We start from the raw sequence: 17,893 nt of genomic DNA on the forward strand, positions 1-17,893 counted from the left end.
ACAAAACATGAGTCCCACATTGGAATTTAAGCAATGCTAAGAGGGATTCCAAGTTATAAAAGCATATGTAGAATGAGTTTGTTTAGCTTAAACAAAACATGGAGTCCTACATTGAAATCTTAGCAATACTAAGAGGGAAACCAAGTTATAAAACATGGGAATAATGAGTTTGTTTTTCTTTAACAAACCATGGAGTCCCACATTGAAATCTTAGCAATGTTAATAAGGAAACCAAAAGTTATAAAAGCATATGATGGGTGAGTGAACAAGCTCACCTACTTTGTATTTGACCTATACGATTGGGCTTACCGCCTAAGTATTGCTTTAGTATTAACGTGGGCATACATGGTTGGGCTTCGAGCTTAAACGAGCTTACTAGTCAAGCTTAAACGAGCTCACAAGCCGAGCCTAAACGAGCTCGAGCCGCAAATTCTAATCACGAGCTCGGCTCCCCCAAGCTCGACGAGCTCACAAGCCGAGCCGAGCCCATGAAAAGATAAACGAGCTCAAGCCTAGCCCAATACTAAACAGGCTCGGCTCGCTCAATAAGCACCCCTACTCACCGGCCAACATCACACACCCTCACGAAAACGCACACCAGCCAGCGCACGTCAAGTCGCATCAATCGTTCCCAGCCTGTTATCCCTTGCTGGATCTCTCGCCACTACGTCAGTCATCCCCAAGCCGCCAACACTTGCTGGCAGCAGGGGTTTCAAATGCGCGACAGTAGACAAAGCCACTACACGTTAAACGTGCATGGTTCAGTCACAACCTTCTGGCCGTGACTCGACCGCCTTATGCGACTGCCTACTTCGGGTTCTCCCGTCAGCCACTGTGGCTCCACCAATAGTGGTGGGGCCACCCAACCATGATTGGCTTCCTCTTTAGTTTTGGTAACAATTTACATAAAATTAATTTAATTTTATCTTTAATCAACAATTGATTAAAGAAAATTAGGATGTTAAAATTTTGAAAATTATGGGAGAAATTTCTGAATCAATCAACAAATTAAAAATAAAGTTTTAGGTTTTTGGAGATTAGATTTCGATGCATAATCATTACTTATCAATAAATCTAACAACAATTCAAAATTAGGGCAAAAACATTAAATTATCCAAAGAATATAGAAAATTAACAATTAAAATCCGAAAATTTTGAAAATAATTTTTAGGCTGATCTACTGAATTATCATAACAAATAAAATCAATTATATAAATTGTTATCCTTAAAATTTATGAATAATCAAATTAAACATAAATTTTAACTAAATTCAACAAATAATATGATAAAAATCCGAAAATTAGTGGAAAAAATAATTAAATTATTTTCATCCATCATATTATTCTAGATCTATTTGGGTGATGAACATTAAATTTATATAAAAAAATCAAAACATTAATTGTTAACAAATTACTTCAATGATTAATAAAATTAAACATTAACAATTTTAAATCTAACAAACATATTTATAGAAATTCGAAAATTTTGGAGTGAATTAACCAATTTATTTGGTTCTAATATATAAAAATTCAGAACTTCATAAAATTATTTTGAGCATAAATCACAAATAAATGTATTATTTATAATTTCCAATTAATTAATATTAAATATTAATTATGCAAATTCAAGTTATAAATCAATCCTCCGTTAATTGAATAAAAATAATAACTTTTCATACAATGACATGATCTTATGAATATGTTGAATTAGGCAAAACTAATATCACTATAGGAACATATAAACATGAGGGTGAAACTTTGATTGGGTCGAATTTAGAGGGGTCGAATAGGTCCTAAGATTGATGGTTCGCAGGGGATGGGGTAAGGGTTGTTTGCAGGGGTGAGGAGGGTGGGTGCAAGTGGGGTGGGGATGGGGAGAGGTTGTTTATAGGGGGTTGGGGGTGGGGATGGTGTGGTGGTTCTTGGTGAGTGGTGAGGAAGGGGAGGAAATCAGAATCAAAGGAGAAAGATTAGAAAAGAAAGGAGAAAAATGACTTTTATTTTACCATTTCAATAAGTTGTCGGTCTAACGATTCAAAATGAGATGATCTTTTAAAATATTTGAAATATTAAAATATAATCAAAAGGTGGAATAATTTTGAGCGAATCGTCCAAAGGTCGGGTTCTCAAAATCAATTTTTCCTTATTTTAAAATGATATCTATAAAAGATGTAGGATTAATTCAACTAAGTGTCGACCAATTGGGAAGATCCTCGAAACTAATCCGACAAGGGGAAAGGCTAATAAGTCCCCGTAAGTGCTAATATGTTCTAAAAAGTTCAATGATATTACCAATATTAATGTCTCGTGCTTATTCTACAAACTAGGGCCAATGTCGTCAATTTAGGCCAAATAACCGATTGCTAATATCTAATAAGTCTAGATTAATGTCAATAAATTCATATAAGCATCAATAAGATCGTATAGAATCGAATAAAATCCAATAGGTTCAAATAATTACTACTGTATTAAGATAAGTGTGAATAGTTGAAGTATGTTTATACTACCTCCGTTTCCTAAAGATCTTCCCTCATTCCGTTTAAGTGCGTTTCCAAAAGATCTTCCCTCTTTTACTTTATTTGTTATTTGGATTTTTTTCTCCTTTTTACCCTCTCATGTCTCTATCATGTGGTCCACCATTATATTATTCATTCAATTTTACTCCCTTTCTCTCTCCTACTTTAACCTCTTTTTATTTATTTATTTATCTTAACCCCTTTCTCTCTCCTACTTTACCCACCCTATACCCCACACAAATTAATTCTCATTGGTATCTGTAGTAATGGTAACAAGGAAGATCTTTAGGATACGGCGGTAGTATTAGTTAAAGGATGGGTTGAAGTAAAAAGAAAATATCATATATAATTGGCAAATATGTATACCATGTATGAGTAATAAAGATATGAACTAATAAGGTGGATTTTATATTAAAATTAAATAAGCTTGATTGTCATAGTTGGCAAACACTCGTGTTTGTGATCTTAAGGCCACAAGTCTGATTCTTTCCAATTATGATTCTTGAAAGGGGTTCACCTTATCCCCAATCCTCTACTCCCATCTAGGCCTCACTCCCTTCCCCACCCCACCCCACCCCACCCCCACCCCCCAAGGATATGATCAACCAATGGATTTTTTCCTCAAATAATGCTAAAATACAAATTTTTTATCATTGTGTACTACAGTAAAAAGTATTTCCATTGATACCGTCCACGTCAGCATAACATTAAAGAAAATAATTTATTTTACTTTCTTTAGACAAAATCGCTACTTTTAGTAGCAATCTGTCTTTCGTGTAAGTCCAAATAGTGGTTTATTAAGTAAAACCACTACTTGGAGTAACGTTCTGTCTGGGCATATAAAAAAAAATTATAAATTTCTTAATCTTCTAATAATTCAACTTAAAAATTCAAAAAAGATACTAATAATTCATACCCACAAATTCTAAATTGACAAAAGTTATTAACACAAAACATACTGCTAATTCAATCCTGAATTCATAAAACTAAATATGTAATAGAATACATATATTATCAATTTTTCAATTAAAATCGGCAATTAAACTTCATTGAGGGTTGATGATATTGAAAATAAAAACAATTCTCAAACTGACCTAGATTCGCTTATCCGGCCACGAAGAGCCGTGAGTGGTGGTGTTGCAATAGAGATGGTCGTGGTGGTGGCTTAGCTTTGACGGTGTCAGTGGTAGTTGTGAATGTGTGTGGTGGTGAAAGAGGAGTGAGGCTTTGCGTAAGATAATGAGATATGGAGAGTAGTGACGCACGTTATCATGAGAAAAAGAGAGGAGTGAGAGAAGAAAGGGAGAAGGTGCTTGATTTTGGGGAAGCAATTACATGCAATATATAGTGGTGAACATTAATGAGTCGCTATTTTGAATAGTGGTTTTTTTATTGACAAACCAAGCACTATTTAAACTAGCGATTTCTCTTACAAAATACTAATCCAAGTAGCAGTTTTGCCTCAACTAATCAATTAAAAAAAATCACATCCAACTCCTACGTTGACAGTATTCAAGGAAATTAATTTCAAAATTAGTGTAAAGTGAGAATATTTTCTAAATCTAGCATTAGCAAAGGCTAGACTGATCTAATTTGTAAGGTGTAAGATTTAGTCAAACTGTTCATCTTACATCACAAATAAAAACAAATACTTCATAGACCAAAGTAATTTAACATGTCCATTTTATCTGTGAGTGCAGCCATCTGGCAGATACAAGTGCGCTAAAGAACTTCTTGCAGTCTCTATATGACAGTACAGCGCAATATGGTAACTTAGAAACAAATCCTTCAACCATTTGCAAAGCAATAGATGAAGGAATGAAGACAACCGACATAGTTAGTCGTATCTACGCAGGCGTTCTTGACTATTTTAATAGTACTCATCACGACTGCGTGGATACTAATTATTTTCAGATTGGTGAGAGCATTGTTGGATATGATTGGCAGGTACTTTCATCAACGTATTTTAATATTTTACACTTAATTTTTTTTTTTGACAGAATAAAATCAATACAATTGATATTGCTCTTTTCTTGCCCTTGAACTAAGGTTATGAGCTTTTTTAATCTTGTTACGGCTAACATGTATAATTCTAACATTGCTTGATTTCCTAAGCATTTCATCTATATCCCTAATAATAGTTCTAATGGCCAAATTTGCACTCTTGGGTTTGCTCATCGATTTTACTAATTCTTCGCAGTCCGTCCAAATTTTGAAGCTTTTAATGTTGAAAGTCTTTATATGTTTCAAGCTCAGTCTCAAGGCCTCAGCTTCAGCATGCAACGGGGAACATGCGAAGCTCCTTCCCCCTCCTTTCCTTGTCTCGTCGTTATTTTTATTTAAGCTCCATCCATATGCAGCTATCCAAGAGTCTTTTTTTCCTTGACCGGATTTCTTCCATGCCCCATCAATTTCCAGGATTGACAGATTATCCTCCTCCCTCCAATATTTCAAAAACTGACTTTTCTTTTCTATGCTTGCAGTTCCCGAGTGTTATATTTTCTGGAAGCATATTGTTAGATATAAAAGTTTTACCACACCTCATACTCCACATTGTGATCATCTTCATTATATTCTTAAGTGCCCATCACTTTCTTTGTTAAAAACTATACTACTGCTAGATAACCATATGCTCCAAATGATAGCCATGAACTCTCCCAACGTTTCCTGTGAATTATTTTTCATGTTCATAATGTACCAAATCCAATTCCTTGACCATCTCTTTACCGAGGTCAATGTATTATCATTACTTGTAATTCCCAGTTTTGAGGGTTTCCACACACGCATTGTGATCTCACAATCCTTAAACAAGTGAGTATCAGATTCGTTGCTTTTGTTACACAAGGGGCAAGTTATCTCTCTTAGGATCTTCCGCTACCTAAGGTTAGCTCCAGTGGCTAGAGTGCCATGATATAGCTTCCAATAGAAATATTTCCATTTTGGCCAAATTTTTTGTTTCCAGAACAACTTCCAGAATTTTGAATAATCTTCAACTTCTTCATTTCCTTCTTTGCATATCATGTATGCTGATTTGACTTCGTAATTTCCATGTGAAGTCTGTAGCCATACAAATTCATCTTGTACACTTATGTCAGGCAAGTGAGTGGCTAGGATGCCCTTGTCTACTTTCTTGTCAAACCACTTATGGATTATAGTTTCATCCCAATCTCCTGCTGGATTTATGAGGTCTGCTACCCATTTAGGTCTAATTGTATTTAGCAAATTCTCCTCATTTTTGAAATGCACCGCATTCATATTACTTATCCAGATTTCTTCTAAAATATTTGTGTTCTTCCCATCACCAATCATTTTTCCTAGTCCCTTTCTCATTTGGAACACACTTTTCATGACACTCATTCCTCCCCAAGAACATGCAGTGGGAAAACTCCCCTGCCTGCTCCTATAGAACCAGTTTAGAGTATTTTCCTCTGAACACTTTGCTCACAAGAAGTTCAGGCCTGGTTTCCATTCTCCAACTTTGCTTGAAAAGAAGGGCAGTGTTGAGATTATCGAGGTTTCTTAGTCCTAGTACCCCTTGTGTCTTGTGTTGTTCTAATAAAGATTTCTTTCTCCAGTAGATTGGTTTTTTTTATGACTAGAGGCCCACCAGAATTTTAATAGCTTAGAGGATATGCTTTGTATAATTTTGTTTGGGACGGATACAGAAGTTAGCCATAATGTGTGATGCAAAAGTTACTAGTATGTTGTTTATGAGTAGCATTTTACCTGCTTGGTTTATGCTCTTGAACTTCCATGAGGAGATAGTCGAGGCCACTTTATCGTCAATTTTCAGGAACACATTTAACGTTCTTCCATTAACAGCCATTGGGCACCCTAGATACATTCCTAGCTTCTAATTGTTCTACATCCCCAACCTTTTACTCAACAGTCTTATGACTTTTGGGGGAGTATTTTTGCTAAAAATTGTAAAGGACTTATTAGAGTTAACCATTTCTCCTGAGAATAGGCAGAAACTGTATAATGTTTTCCTAAGAGCCCAACAATTATCCATTGTGCCTTTCATAAATAATAGAGCATCATCCGCAAAGAATAGGTGACTGAGAGAAGCTGAGTTTCTACCAATTTTCATGCCTCTTATACTCCCTTGTCTTTGTGTTTTTTTATCAGTTTCCTTGATAAAGTTTCCATACAAAGTATAAATATGTACGTGGATAGGGGTCTCCCTATCCAGACCCGCTTCCAAAATTTTTCGACCCGCGGCTTCTCCATTGACTAAGACTGAGTATGTGACGGTAGTTATACATTGCATCACGTTGTAAATCCATAACTATAAAAGTCCAATTTTCCTTAGAACTTTGTCCACAAAAACCCAACTAATCCTTTCACAGGCTTAATTGAGATCAAGGTTCAAGATAAATTCAAATCTGGCATGTCTCTTCCTTTTCGTCTTTAGATAAGTTAACATTTCGTGAGCAAAAAGACAGTTATCATTTATGGACCTTCCAGGGACGAAAGCACTTTGAAAGTCTCCAATGATGTCTTGCATGATGGGTTGCATCCTTCTTACTAAGAACTTATAAATCACTTTATAAGAGGTATTACATTCACTAATGAGTCTGAATTCACTTACTTGCTCACGGCGATCAGTTGTCGGGAGTAAGGTGATAAAAGTCTGGTTTGTTTCCTTGAGAAGGTATCCCCCTTTTAGGAAGTTGAGGGTGGCATTTCTAACTTCATCTCCTATGATATCCCAATTTTTTCTGGTCGAAAGCCAGAGGTATTCCATCTGGCCCAAGTGATTTTAGAGGCTTCATATTAAAAAGGCATTTTTTACCTTCTCCTCTATAGAAGGTTGATTTAGACAATCCACTTGGTTTGGATTTAGTTCTGGCATATCTATCAGCCAGTTTTGAATATCTATATCATTTGTATTGTTGGTGGGCCCCGAAAGAGATATGAGAAAGTAGTTGACAAATTGGCCTTTTATTTCGTTTGGGTCTGACATCCATTCTCCATTTGGTCCTTTGATAGCTTTTATCTCATTTCTTGCTTGGCGGGCCTTCGTGCATTTGTAGAAGAAAGCAGTGGGCTGGTCTCCAAATTTGTCTCATCATTTTGTTCGGGCCCTTTGTTTCCAAAACTCTAGCTCGAGATCTGTTCTGGCCCAATTTTTTTTCCTAAGCTCATATTCATTCCTCTTTCCTTCGTGGTCTGCCATTGCTTTCTAGGCCTCTGAAATTTCCAAACTTATATGAGCCCAATTGATTCCTTTGTCCTTTTTGAACTCCAGATACCATTTCTTGCATTCCTCCTTTATTTTTTGGAGTTATCTTTGAATAGAGAAAAAGTTTGATCCATTGACCTTTTCATGCCAAATTTCCTTTATCTTTTCCTGGATTTTTGGGAATTTCAAGCACCGATTTTCTATTTTATAGGGCCTTTTTTCCTTATTTTCTTCGGATGGCAATCAATGATTATTGGACTATGGTCTGAAAGAAAGATTGGGAAATTGATGAATATGACTTCAGAGAATGTCAATCACCATTCATCATTGCAATAAGCCCTAACATTACATTTTCATTTTTCCGCTTGTTCGTCCAAGTAAAAGGAACTCCATGGTGGGGTATTTCGACAATATTACAATCCAATTTCCACTTTATGAACTTTTTTGCCCCTTGTATTACTTAGTCCCGCCTGATTTTTGTAATGGGGAATAATCCACCTGATTGAAATCTCCCAGGACGAGCATTTTTCCTGAGTGTGCCCAGATAAAAGCTTGAATGGTTTGCTAAACTTCTTGTCTATCCCCTATATTAGGGGCCCCATAAACACAGACAACATAGTAAACTACATTGCATTCATCTTTTAAGGTGCATCATACATAGCTTTTCGAAACAAACAGAATTGTGACATCTAAGCTTGAGCCCCAACACAAAAATAGACCTCCTAAAAGGTCATTAGAGTCACAACCAGAAAAGCTACCTAAGACAAGATTTATAGCTATATGTTCTAACTCCGATACCTTACATTTTATTTCAGATAAAAATAAAAGGTCTAAAGCTTCACTGCCAACCAGCCATTTTAGGAAGGAAATTGTAGGGGAGTTGGCAGATTTAAGTCCCCTGCAGTTCCAAGATCCAGCTTTCATATCTTGTTGGGTGGCTGGTCTGGGCCTGCCACCATACCCTCAGTTGTTGAGTTGGAATCATAGTTTATTTGGCTTAGATCATCCTCACTAAGAACATACTTGAGAATCATTTTCTCTTTGCATTTTCTCTGCATTTTGCATCTTTTCATAGTTTGGCTACCATAGTCAGACGACTCCATAACTGTTTCCTTCGAGTGAACTGTAGAACTATCACTTCTTCTTTTCTTCGGCTTCATGTGGTCCTTAGGAGATGATAATTTTCCCCATAGATTGATTGCCTAGTCTCCAAGTTTTCGCAAGTTGTGCCTTGCTTCAGTGCGAGCCCTTCTTTCCTCTTCGATTTTGTCTTTCCTTTTTTTTCTTTCCTTTTCCTTTCCCGTAATCCTCTTTTCTGGTACACGAAGTCCTGTCCGAAGTTGAAGTTTTGTGACCCAGCCCATTTAGATTCATTTTGGCCAGATCCATGAGACCAAGTTCTGAATCCGCCGAGTAATAAACCTCGTCCATGTTGACAGTTAGGCTTAAAATAGGCTCATTTGATACTGGTTCAGAAAGGGATAGACTCTCCGTTTCTGGACTTTTGATGGTACTTGGCCTAGCTACATCCATCATACACGGGTCAGCATCTGCTTTTCCATTGTAAAGCAGAAAATTAGTATGATCGGTTTTACACTTGCTGCGTAAAGTGGTTTTGTCTGCAAAGGGTGGTTGGGCTAATTTAAGAGGACTGTGTAGGGGGTAAAACAAGTTGGGTTGATACTGATGGTGGTGTTGGGAAAGCAAAAGAGTCTAATGACTCTTCACTAGAGCCCATGCTTCAACTTCAGGATCCATAAGACTAAGGTTAAAAAGGCTTTAAAATTTTGGTAGAATTGGGCCAGCAAGTATGGATCTTTGAGTTCTAGGGATAAAGGGATCTTGAAGAGGGTTGGTTGGTATAATAAGGTGGTCTGTGTTCAGAATAGTAAGCCATTCACCCCTATCAATACGGATAGCCACCTTAGCTATTTGACTTTTCGTGATGGAAAAAGACCACCAAATTTTTTCTTTATTGGGTAAAGAGGGAGAAGGAGGGTAAGTTTCAATGGAATTAATCAAGTGGTAGTTCTTAAAAGGGAGGATGAGCTGTTTTATATCATAGGGGTCAGAAGTATCAATTTGTGTAGTTGGGGTTAAGAGTAAATGCTTGGGAGGGGAAGGGATGTAGAACTTATCGCGAAAACTGGCCATGTAATGATGAGAAAGGCAGAAAACGTACTTCCCATACTCACTAACTGGAAGTTTAAGGGATTAAATGGGGTTGGAATTAAATGAACTGGGAACTTTAGTGAGGAATGAAGAATAAGAAAAGGGATTATCAGATGTGTGAGTTGGGCACCAGTAGACTGACGGTTTTTCCCATTTAAGGAAAAATTTTCAACTAATAAACTACTCCCTAGTCTAGGTTTCTTGAGCCTCTCAAAATTACTATCAGAGGAATAAATGCAAGTTGAACAAAGACTGGTACAGTTAACTTTAATATTATGAACAGTAGTTGGACTTACATGCCACTTTTGACAGTTTCGAGTTTACGGACGATCCTTGCATGGTGTTTTCGAGATCCATTCTCGTTTTCTTCCATGCTTGAATATTGTACTGGTATTTGGCATAGACTCCATAATCTTGTGTGCTTTATTCCCCTTATTTCTTTGCTTTTTATTATTTTCAGCTGAAGCTTTCTGGGAACATTCTCCTTTTTCTCTTTAGATACTAATGATATTGGGTGGTTGTGGGAACTTTCTTCTTTTCCGGATAGGTTTGGTATTTGGTGAGTTATCATCAGAAGAAGTGGATGTATTGTCTAAAAATTTCCTTTTTTCATGCATGGGTCGGGGTTGGGTTGGGCAGGCAGATTTGGTGAGTCTGGAGAATGTGGTGATGATGAGTCTGAGTTGAATTCCGAGAAGGGAATGTCATCTGAGGGGTAGATGGTTAGGTTAAATCTTGAGGTTCTAAGGATTTCAAATTCCTTGAGCCAATAATTTTGTTTGAGTAACAAAGAGTAATGGGATTTTCCACCATTAGATTGTTTAGATCCCGATAAATTTCCGCCATGCGTTTTCCAAAAACTCTCTGAGCTGCATTCAGAGAAGTTCTACAATTGATCACTTTATGCCTTATCATACCACAGTTCTTACAGAAGATGAAAATTCCTTCATATCTGAAATCAGCCCAGGCATGATAGCCTAGACTATATTCATAGTAAACCCCTGGAATTAGAGGTTTATCGATTTACACGTAAACTTTTGCGAGAGAGTAATCATTGTCAAATTTTATGATTCAACCATGTTTATTTAAGGCTCTAGTTGCAACATGGGATTTGTTAACAATGACGTAAACCTTTTAACCTTACCCAAAGAGGGATATTTGAGAAGTTTAGACTACGAAGGGAAGCTCCTGGGAACCATCCTCTAAACACTAGGAGGGCTCCCTGAAAATTTGCTACACTTTTCAATAGGAGATTATCTCTATCATCAATGTGGGTGCAGAAAAATAAGAAAATTGTACCTATTTTTTCGACTTTGATTTCTTCATTCGAGATCCAGCATGAGTCCACCCATTCTTGGATTTGTGATTTGTATAATCTTCTATAGTCTTTAAATTGACCATAAACCACCATGGGAAAAACCACATCTTGTGGACTCATGTCTCCAAATTCAGATGGGATTTTCGGCCCCATCCTTTTTAGGGGACCTTGGAAGGCGTTGGTATTGAAGTTTGATTCTGCTATCATTTAGAAGAATCCTAGTGTTGATTTAGGATCGAATGTATGCTGAATAAATCTAACAGAGATAAGGGATAATATTTTTGGGCATCATTTTAGAATATTTTTGTTACTAAGGTAGGAAAATGAAATGGAGGTTTTCTTGTATTTTAAGGGCTCTCAATTTTAGCGAGTGTCTTTCATATAAGTAGTTGGTTTACCAGAATATAGGTAGTTGGTTTAGCAAAGGAAGTATCGTAAAAAAAAAAAGTGATCACTTCTCACTACAAAAATCTTTTTGAAGTACTACACTTTACACTTATTTACTAATGCATTCTTTTGTTTATCTAGTTTGGATCTTCTTCAAACCTTCTTATTTCAATTGCTTTAACACAAACATCATTTGTCCATACTTCATGTACTTAAAAGCATTGTTCATTAGGTTATTTTTGGTGCCTATTGTCTATATCACATTTATACATATGGTCCCTCCCCTTTTATTTACAGTTTTTTATGACTTTGCTTTATTTCTTTTTTGGTAATTGTTTGTTCACTTTTCACCCTATTTTATTTCTCACTTGGTGCGGCCACTTAATTCAACATAACCGCATTATCCCTCCTATACAAATAAACAAAAATATCAAATTTCCACACTTTCTCTCCTCCTTACTAGGAGCGATAATGAGCCTGACAAGCTCTTGAGCAGCTCGGGCTCGGCTCGGTCAAACCTCGGCTCGAGACTTAAACGAGCCGAGCCGAGCTAGGCAAAGCTCGGCTCGTAAAGCTCGTGAACAACTCGATTATTATTTTATACTAAAAAAAGTATTTCATATTAAAAAAATATTTTATATTAAAAAATTGTTTTATATTAAAAAATTATTTATGTATATTAAAATTATATAAATATTTCTTTTAAGATATTAACTAAGGTATATAATAGAAGAAAGATAAAAAGAAAAGGTAAAAACAATTAAAAAAGAAAACAAAAAAGATAGAGAAGAGTAACCTAATCGAGCTCACGAGCCGAGCCTAAACGAGCGTACGAGCCGAGCTCGAGCCACAAATTCTAATCACGAGCGAGCTCGGCGAGCTCACGAGCCGAGCCGAGCCGATAAAAAGTTAAACGAGCTCGAGCCGAGCCTAGTGCTATTCGGGCTCGACTCGTTCGATAAGCACCCCTACTCCTTACCTTAACTGATGGAGTAGTAAATTAAAACGATTGTCAAAATCATTTATCGTGCCATGTGAAACTACCTCTTCTCTATATGCATATGTCATCCCTTCATTTATAAAAATATCATTACAAGTCTCGAACAAGTAAGATTTGGTGAAGAAATGAAGAGCTAATCATCATTCCATTATGCTCATGACTTAATTAATATTCCTAAACAAAAGATAATGAAGCGTTATTATATCTTGCAAATAGTACATCTTTTATCATGCACCTGGGTACGTGAGCATGATACATTTATTCAAGGCTTTTTTTTTTTCTCATTACTCATTAAAAATTTTCTAATCAAACAATGTACACACAAAAGGGAAAGCTCTAAATGAGTAAAAATTAGTCATAGGATGCACATGCACATAATACAATTGGATGTATGGATGTATGAAGAATGTGATCTATAAAAAGTCGTACAAAAAATACCTTTGCTTTGTGATAACAGTAAGAAACTCTAATGAATTATTTTTCTTATCCTAATCACTAACATATAATGCTATCAAGTTTAGCTATTCCTTTTATTATACCCTAACCATTGAAAAGTACACAACATAGAATTTACTAGCGATGATATTTCCATATTTGATATGGTCCAATATCATGGCATTTAAGTTATTTTTATGACTAAAACTAATATTTAAAAATTATAAATATTTTTTTTTAACTTATTTTTATTTGGGGATTGTTAGTTGTAATCTAGTTGATGTATTAGATGATTAGTATATCATATCTTAATACTATCTTATCATATCAATTAGCTATTATATCATATCATGGCTGCATCTAATCATATCGAGTAAATGTTATATTGTATCAAGTTGCTGGTGAAATTGCAAAAATGTCATGATATGGGACAAGTTGTCCCCTACCGAGTATGGGAGAATACTTCCTCTAGAATTTACACATTAGGTGTTTCCTTTGTCTATATTACGATTATTGCATGGCATGTGACACGTAACTGTCAATTCAATAGCTATATTTTCTGAATTATATATTCTAATTGGTAATTATATCTATGAAAATTACACAAAACTTTGTCCATCTTTAATATAATTTATTATATAAGGCACATGAAAATTATACAATCCTTATAAGAAGGATCTCAAATTTCTCCCCTTTTTACAAGGAATTCTTGTTACCTTAAGGAAAAACAACTAGGGATTAGGGAATAGAACGAATAAGAGAAGTGTAATAATATTGATGTATATTCTGAATACTAGCTAGTTGTCTTATATAAAATATGTAAATTTCTCATCTTTAATAAATGTTGCAGACCTGCAGTGAAATGGTGATGCCTATAGGTACTAGCAAATGGTCTATGTTTCCTCCTCAACCTTTCAATCTCCGAGACTTTATTCAAGATTGCAAGAACAAGTATAATGTTATGCCTCGCCCACATTGGATTACATCCTACTATGGAGGACATGTAAGCTAAGTCATCATTATCTCATATTAGGGACATCCATGCTACTACAAACTACATATATATCGCTAATTAGCTGCAGCAAATGTCAAATAAATTTCAAAATTGTTCAAGTCTTTTTTTTTTTGGCAAATGCTCGCCCAATAATTTGGCTGACTAATTACATCACTTTCATGTTACCAGGACATGAAACTAATATTTGGAAGATTTGGCAGTAATATCATTTTTTCAAATGGACTCCAAGATCCTTACAGTAGTGCTGGGTAAGTTTTATCCCTAAATATACACTCCCTCTCTTTGAAACAAGTTGTGTTGTTATATTGTCTCAAAGCTCAGGTCCTTACTAAAGATGATATACAATTTTTTCGAGAAACAATTCTGTTAATATGATTTTATTTCCATTAATTAATATAAGCAGGGGTGCATTATATTGTGGCTTATACTATTACCATAATCATGATATCAGTAAAGGGAACACCCTTTATGCATATCCTAAATCAGTATCGTCTCTAAACCTATGTTGGCTATGTACCATGTGATAATAGTCTTGAATATATTATATATACCACCTCTAAAGCTAAGACCTTACTAATCAAGTCAGCCAACATCCATGGTATTTTTGATAAGGAAGTGAATGAAAAGGAATGGGAATGGAGGGAGAATCAAGCATCTAGATTTTCCTTCTCTTGTTTTATCCAAACACAAAACCTTACCAATCATATTGTTCTAATTATAAATTTAAATAAATGATATACATTATTTTAAAATTTTTATTTTCGTGCATTATGATCTCATTATGTTGTTTTATATGGTTGTAGGGTATTGTACAACTTGTCAGATAGTATCATTGCCGTTTATGCAACACAAGGTAAAAATAATTGATTTTTTTTTATTCTTTTAAATTAGTAAGAGAAAATAAGATTACTATAACTATTACTTCATATGAAATAAGTGCAACACTTTTCCCTTTTAGTTGAGAGTTTTTAGAAAAGTGTTTCTCATATTTCAGGTAGGAGAAAATATTTGTCTATAATTCTTTCGACTGACAAATTTTTTTTATGTATTATAGGATCTCACTGCGTGGACATACAACATGCAAAAAAAGATGATCCTGAATGGTTGATCAATATGCGAAACACAGAAATTGAGATAATAAGTGGGTGGATCAGAAAATACTATGACGATCTCAAACAATATTTCAAATAGCGTTTTATTCCTTATCAAGATATATATAAAATCACCAACCACCTTTTATAGTTATATAGGATAAGTTTGGGGTGATAAACATCTAATAATAAGTGAAACTTTTTTAATACAATATTTATTATATAAGCCAACTATTGAGAAGTTTGGGTGTGCGCATAAAATACCTTAAATGCTCCTAGTTTTAATATTTTATAATTTAACATTAATATATTATGACTGTTGTTGATTTTATATAATTTAAGTCATATATTACGTGCATTTGAATCTAACATTTTATAAGTGAACTCTAGCGACTGGCGTCCATATCACAACCCCCAAAATCTGAAATCCCATAAGTTTAAATAGATAAATTATACTATCATCCAATCCTCAAAATCAAAAACTTTTGAGTTCACCTTTAAAAAATTAGTAAATAAATTCGTTTTTTTTTTTTATGAGATCACTATCTTGACCAGAAATCTTATGTGGCATAACTGAACTTGAGCGCATTAGAAACACACTCTTCATCTTCTGCATCACTTTTCTCAGGGAGCCATGTTGTGAGATTCCACACAACCTCATTTCTCAGGGAGCAGCATTAGCAAAACCATCATCTTTTGTTGAAAGCAGGTCCTTGAGCTTTTCCTACATAATAGAACCATCCTTTGAAACTGAAACTAGGTGTTGGAGTATAAGGTGACACTCAAGAAAGGGGGGTTGAAATGAGTGAAAAAATCTAATCAATTTTTGCTACAAAACTCCTATGGCACAGTGCCTTACACTGTCTGATTCACTCATAAACTCTTCGATTGATGTTTTTGCTCGAACTAAACTGTATCAAAACACGAAAATAATGAAATCAAATAATAAGACACATGAATTTAACATGGTTCAATCTCACCTCTGAGATCGATGTCCACATAAACTAATCTTAAAATATCAAACTTTTGATACAATACGATTCCCCCATTACTAACTTTAGTAGTGATTCCCAACACATAACCCTAATTGTTGCTACTCTCTATAATAATGGAAATTACAAAAATAATAATGATTCCTCAAAAGTGTGCTTCGTATTCAAGCAAATATAGGATCGTTGTTTAGAATCCTTAACTTACTAGAACTCTGTGTCGTACACTGTGCTATAGGGATCAGTTTTCAGCTCTCAAATTTTATCAAAAACCAAATCTGAAAAACCTAAGTTTTTCTTCTGATTTCTATCCCTTATATAACTTATCAACTAAATAAAAATTATTCTCCAAGATATGATTATCTTCTTGAATAATTTTTATTCCTAAAATTAAGGGTTAAAATCTTTTCCTTTCTAAAATCAAATTTTGTCTTTTATAAAAAATGATTTTGTTCCTCCACATCTTATGCCAACTATTAATCAGATTTTAAATCAATTTTTATCCAAAAGTCTTTTTCAAAATCTTTTTCTTTAAGATCAGTTTTTCTTAAAACTCTTCTTTTTCTTTTTTCGAAAATCTTTATCAAAATCTTTTTTCTTAAAAATCGGATTTTTTTAGAACTCTTTTTTTTCCGAAAATATTTTTAAAGAAACGTGTTGTTTAAAATCAGTTTTCACAAAACTCTTTATCCAAAAATCTTTTTAAAAATATTTTCCATTCAAAACTAATTTTCAAAATTAGAAACTCCCTTTTTATATGGAAACATGAAATTAATATAATTACCTATTTTCTTAACTCAAGAAAATAGTTAATCATCCTAATTTCATACTATCATCACTATATGCAATAATTATTCCTAGCAAAACTAATTATATAAATGCTCAAAAGGAAAACTACACCCTATAAAATACCATAATAAACCTCCCACGAGTATCTATGACTTTCCTAATATGCACTCAAACCTACTCTCGTGGAATCATGCAAATTAATGACATTAAACCTGACACTCTAACTTCTTAACAATCTATTATATCTACTCCGATCCCCTAGATAATTTCATGTCCTTAATTGAAATACTCAAATTTATTGAAACCCAACTCCCGTTGAGATCAAGACAATAGAATAGTAACAATACTAATTATCCCTAATTTAGTATTGAAATACGCGCATCAATTATGCAAGAACAAACAAATAATTAATTTGAAAAATTTAAAGGCATAATCATGAATCAATTCATACTATGGTTCAACTTAACCATAGATAATGAATTACTCAAACATAATTGAAATAAGTAAAGATACCAGAGAGCAATAGTTAAACTTCGTAATAGAAAACAAAAGACAAAAGAGGAATAAGAAAATTAATACTTGAATTAATGGAAGAAAGGTGGAATTTTGAAAAACAATAAAGATTTACAAGTTTCTCTCTCTAACTTATCTCTAGAAACCCTAAAAAGTGTATCCAATAAACTATCCCCCCTAAAACAAACAAACAAAAGAGTATTCATAACTTCCTAAAATAACAAAGCTGACACACATCAAAGAGCAGACCAAGGGCGTGTCACTAGTGACACGAACGTGTTGACCTAATCTTACATAAAGTCTTTACGCATTAGATTTTTCAGCTCAACTTCAAATAGCTATTTTTGATATGGATCTTTGTTTCGCACATGTAATATATTGCTAGAAAACTCTTGAACTCTAGTTTCTAACCCAGTTAGAATTATCTCATTATCAGTTTTGTGTCAAAAGTTATGGTGAAAATGATAAAAATGTGTCATATTTC

At 34.5% G+C, this 17,893-nt stretch overlaps 1 protein-coding gene across 1 annotated transcript in view; it reads left to right on the forward strand.

Moving 5' to 3' along the window:
• Nucleotides 1–15,431, forward strand: part of LOC104898111 (uncharacterized) — a 38,609-nt gene extending 23,178 nt beyond the window's left edge. Inside the window, exons 5-9 of the mRNA XM_010685129.4 lie at nt 4,216–4,462; nt 13,863–14,015; nt 14,196–14,275; nt 14,831–14,880; nt 15,082–15,431. Of these exons, the coding sequence (XP_010683431.1) occupies nt 4,216–4,462; nt 13,863–14,015; nt 14,196–14,275; nt 14,831–14,880; nt 15,082–15,218 (667 nt within the window). The 3' untranslated portion in view covers nt 15,219–15,431. The remainder of the gene's footprint in view (nt 1–4,215; nt 4,463–13,862; nt 14,016–14,195; nt 14,276–14,830; nt 14,881–15,081) is intronic.
• The last annotated feature ends 2,462 nt before the right edge of the window (nt 15,432–17,893 follow it).

This window comes from Beta vulgaris, chromosome 1, assembly GCF_026745355.1.
Source record: "Beta vulgaris subsp. vulgaris cultivar EL10 chromosome 1, EL10.2, whole genome shotgun sequence".
NCBI classification, from domain to species: domain Eukaryota; kingdom Viridiplantae; phylum Streptophyta; class Magnoliopsida; order Caryophyllales; family Amaranthaceae; genus Beta; species Beta vulgaris.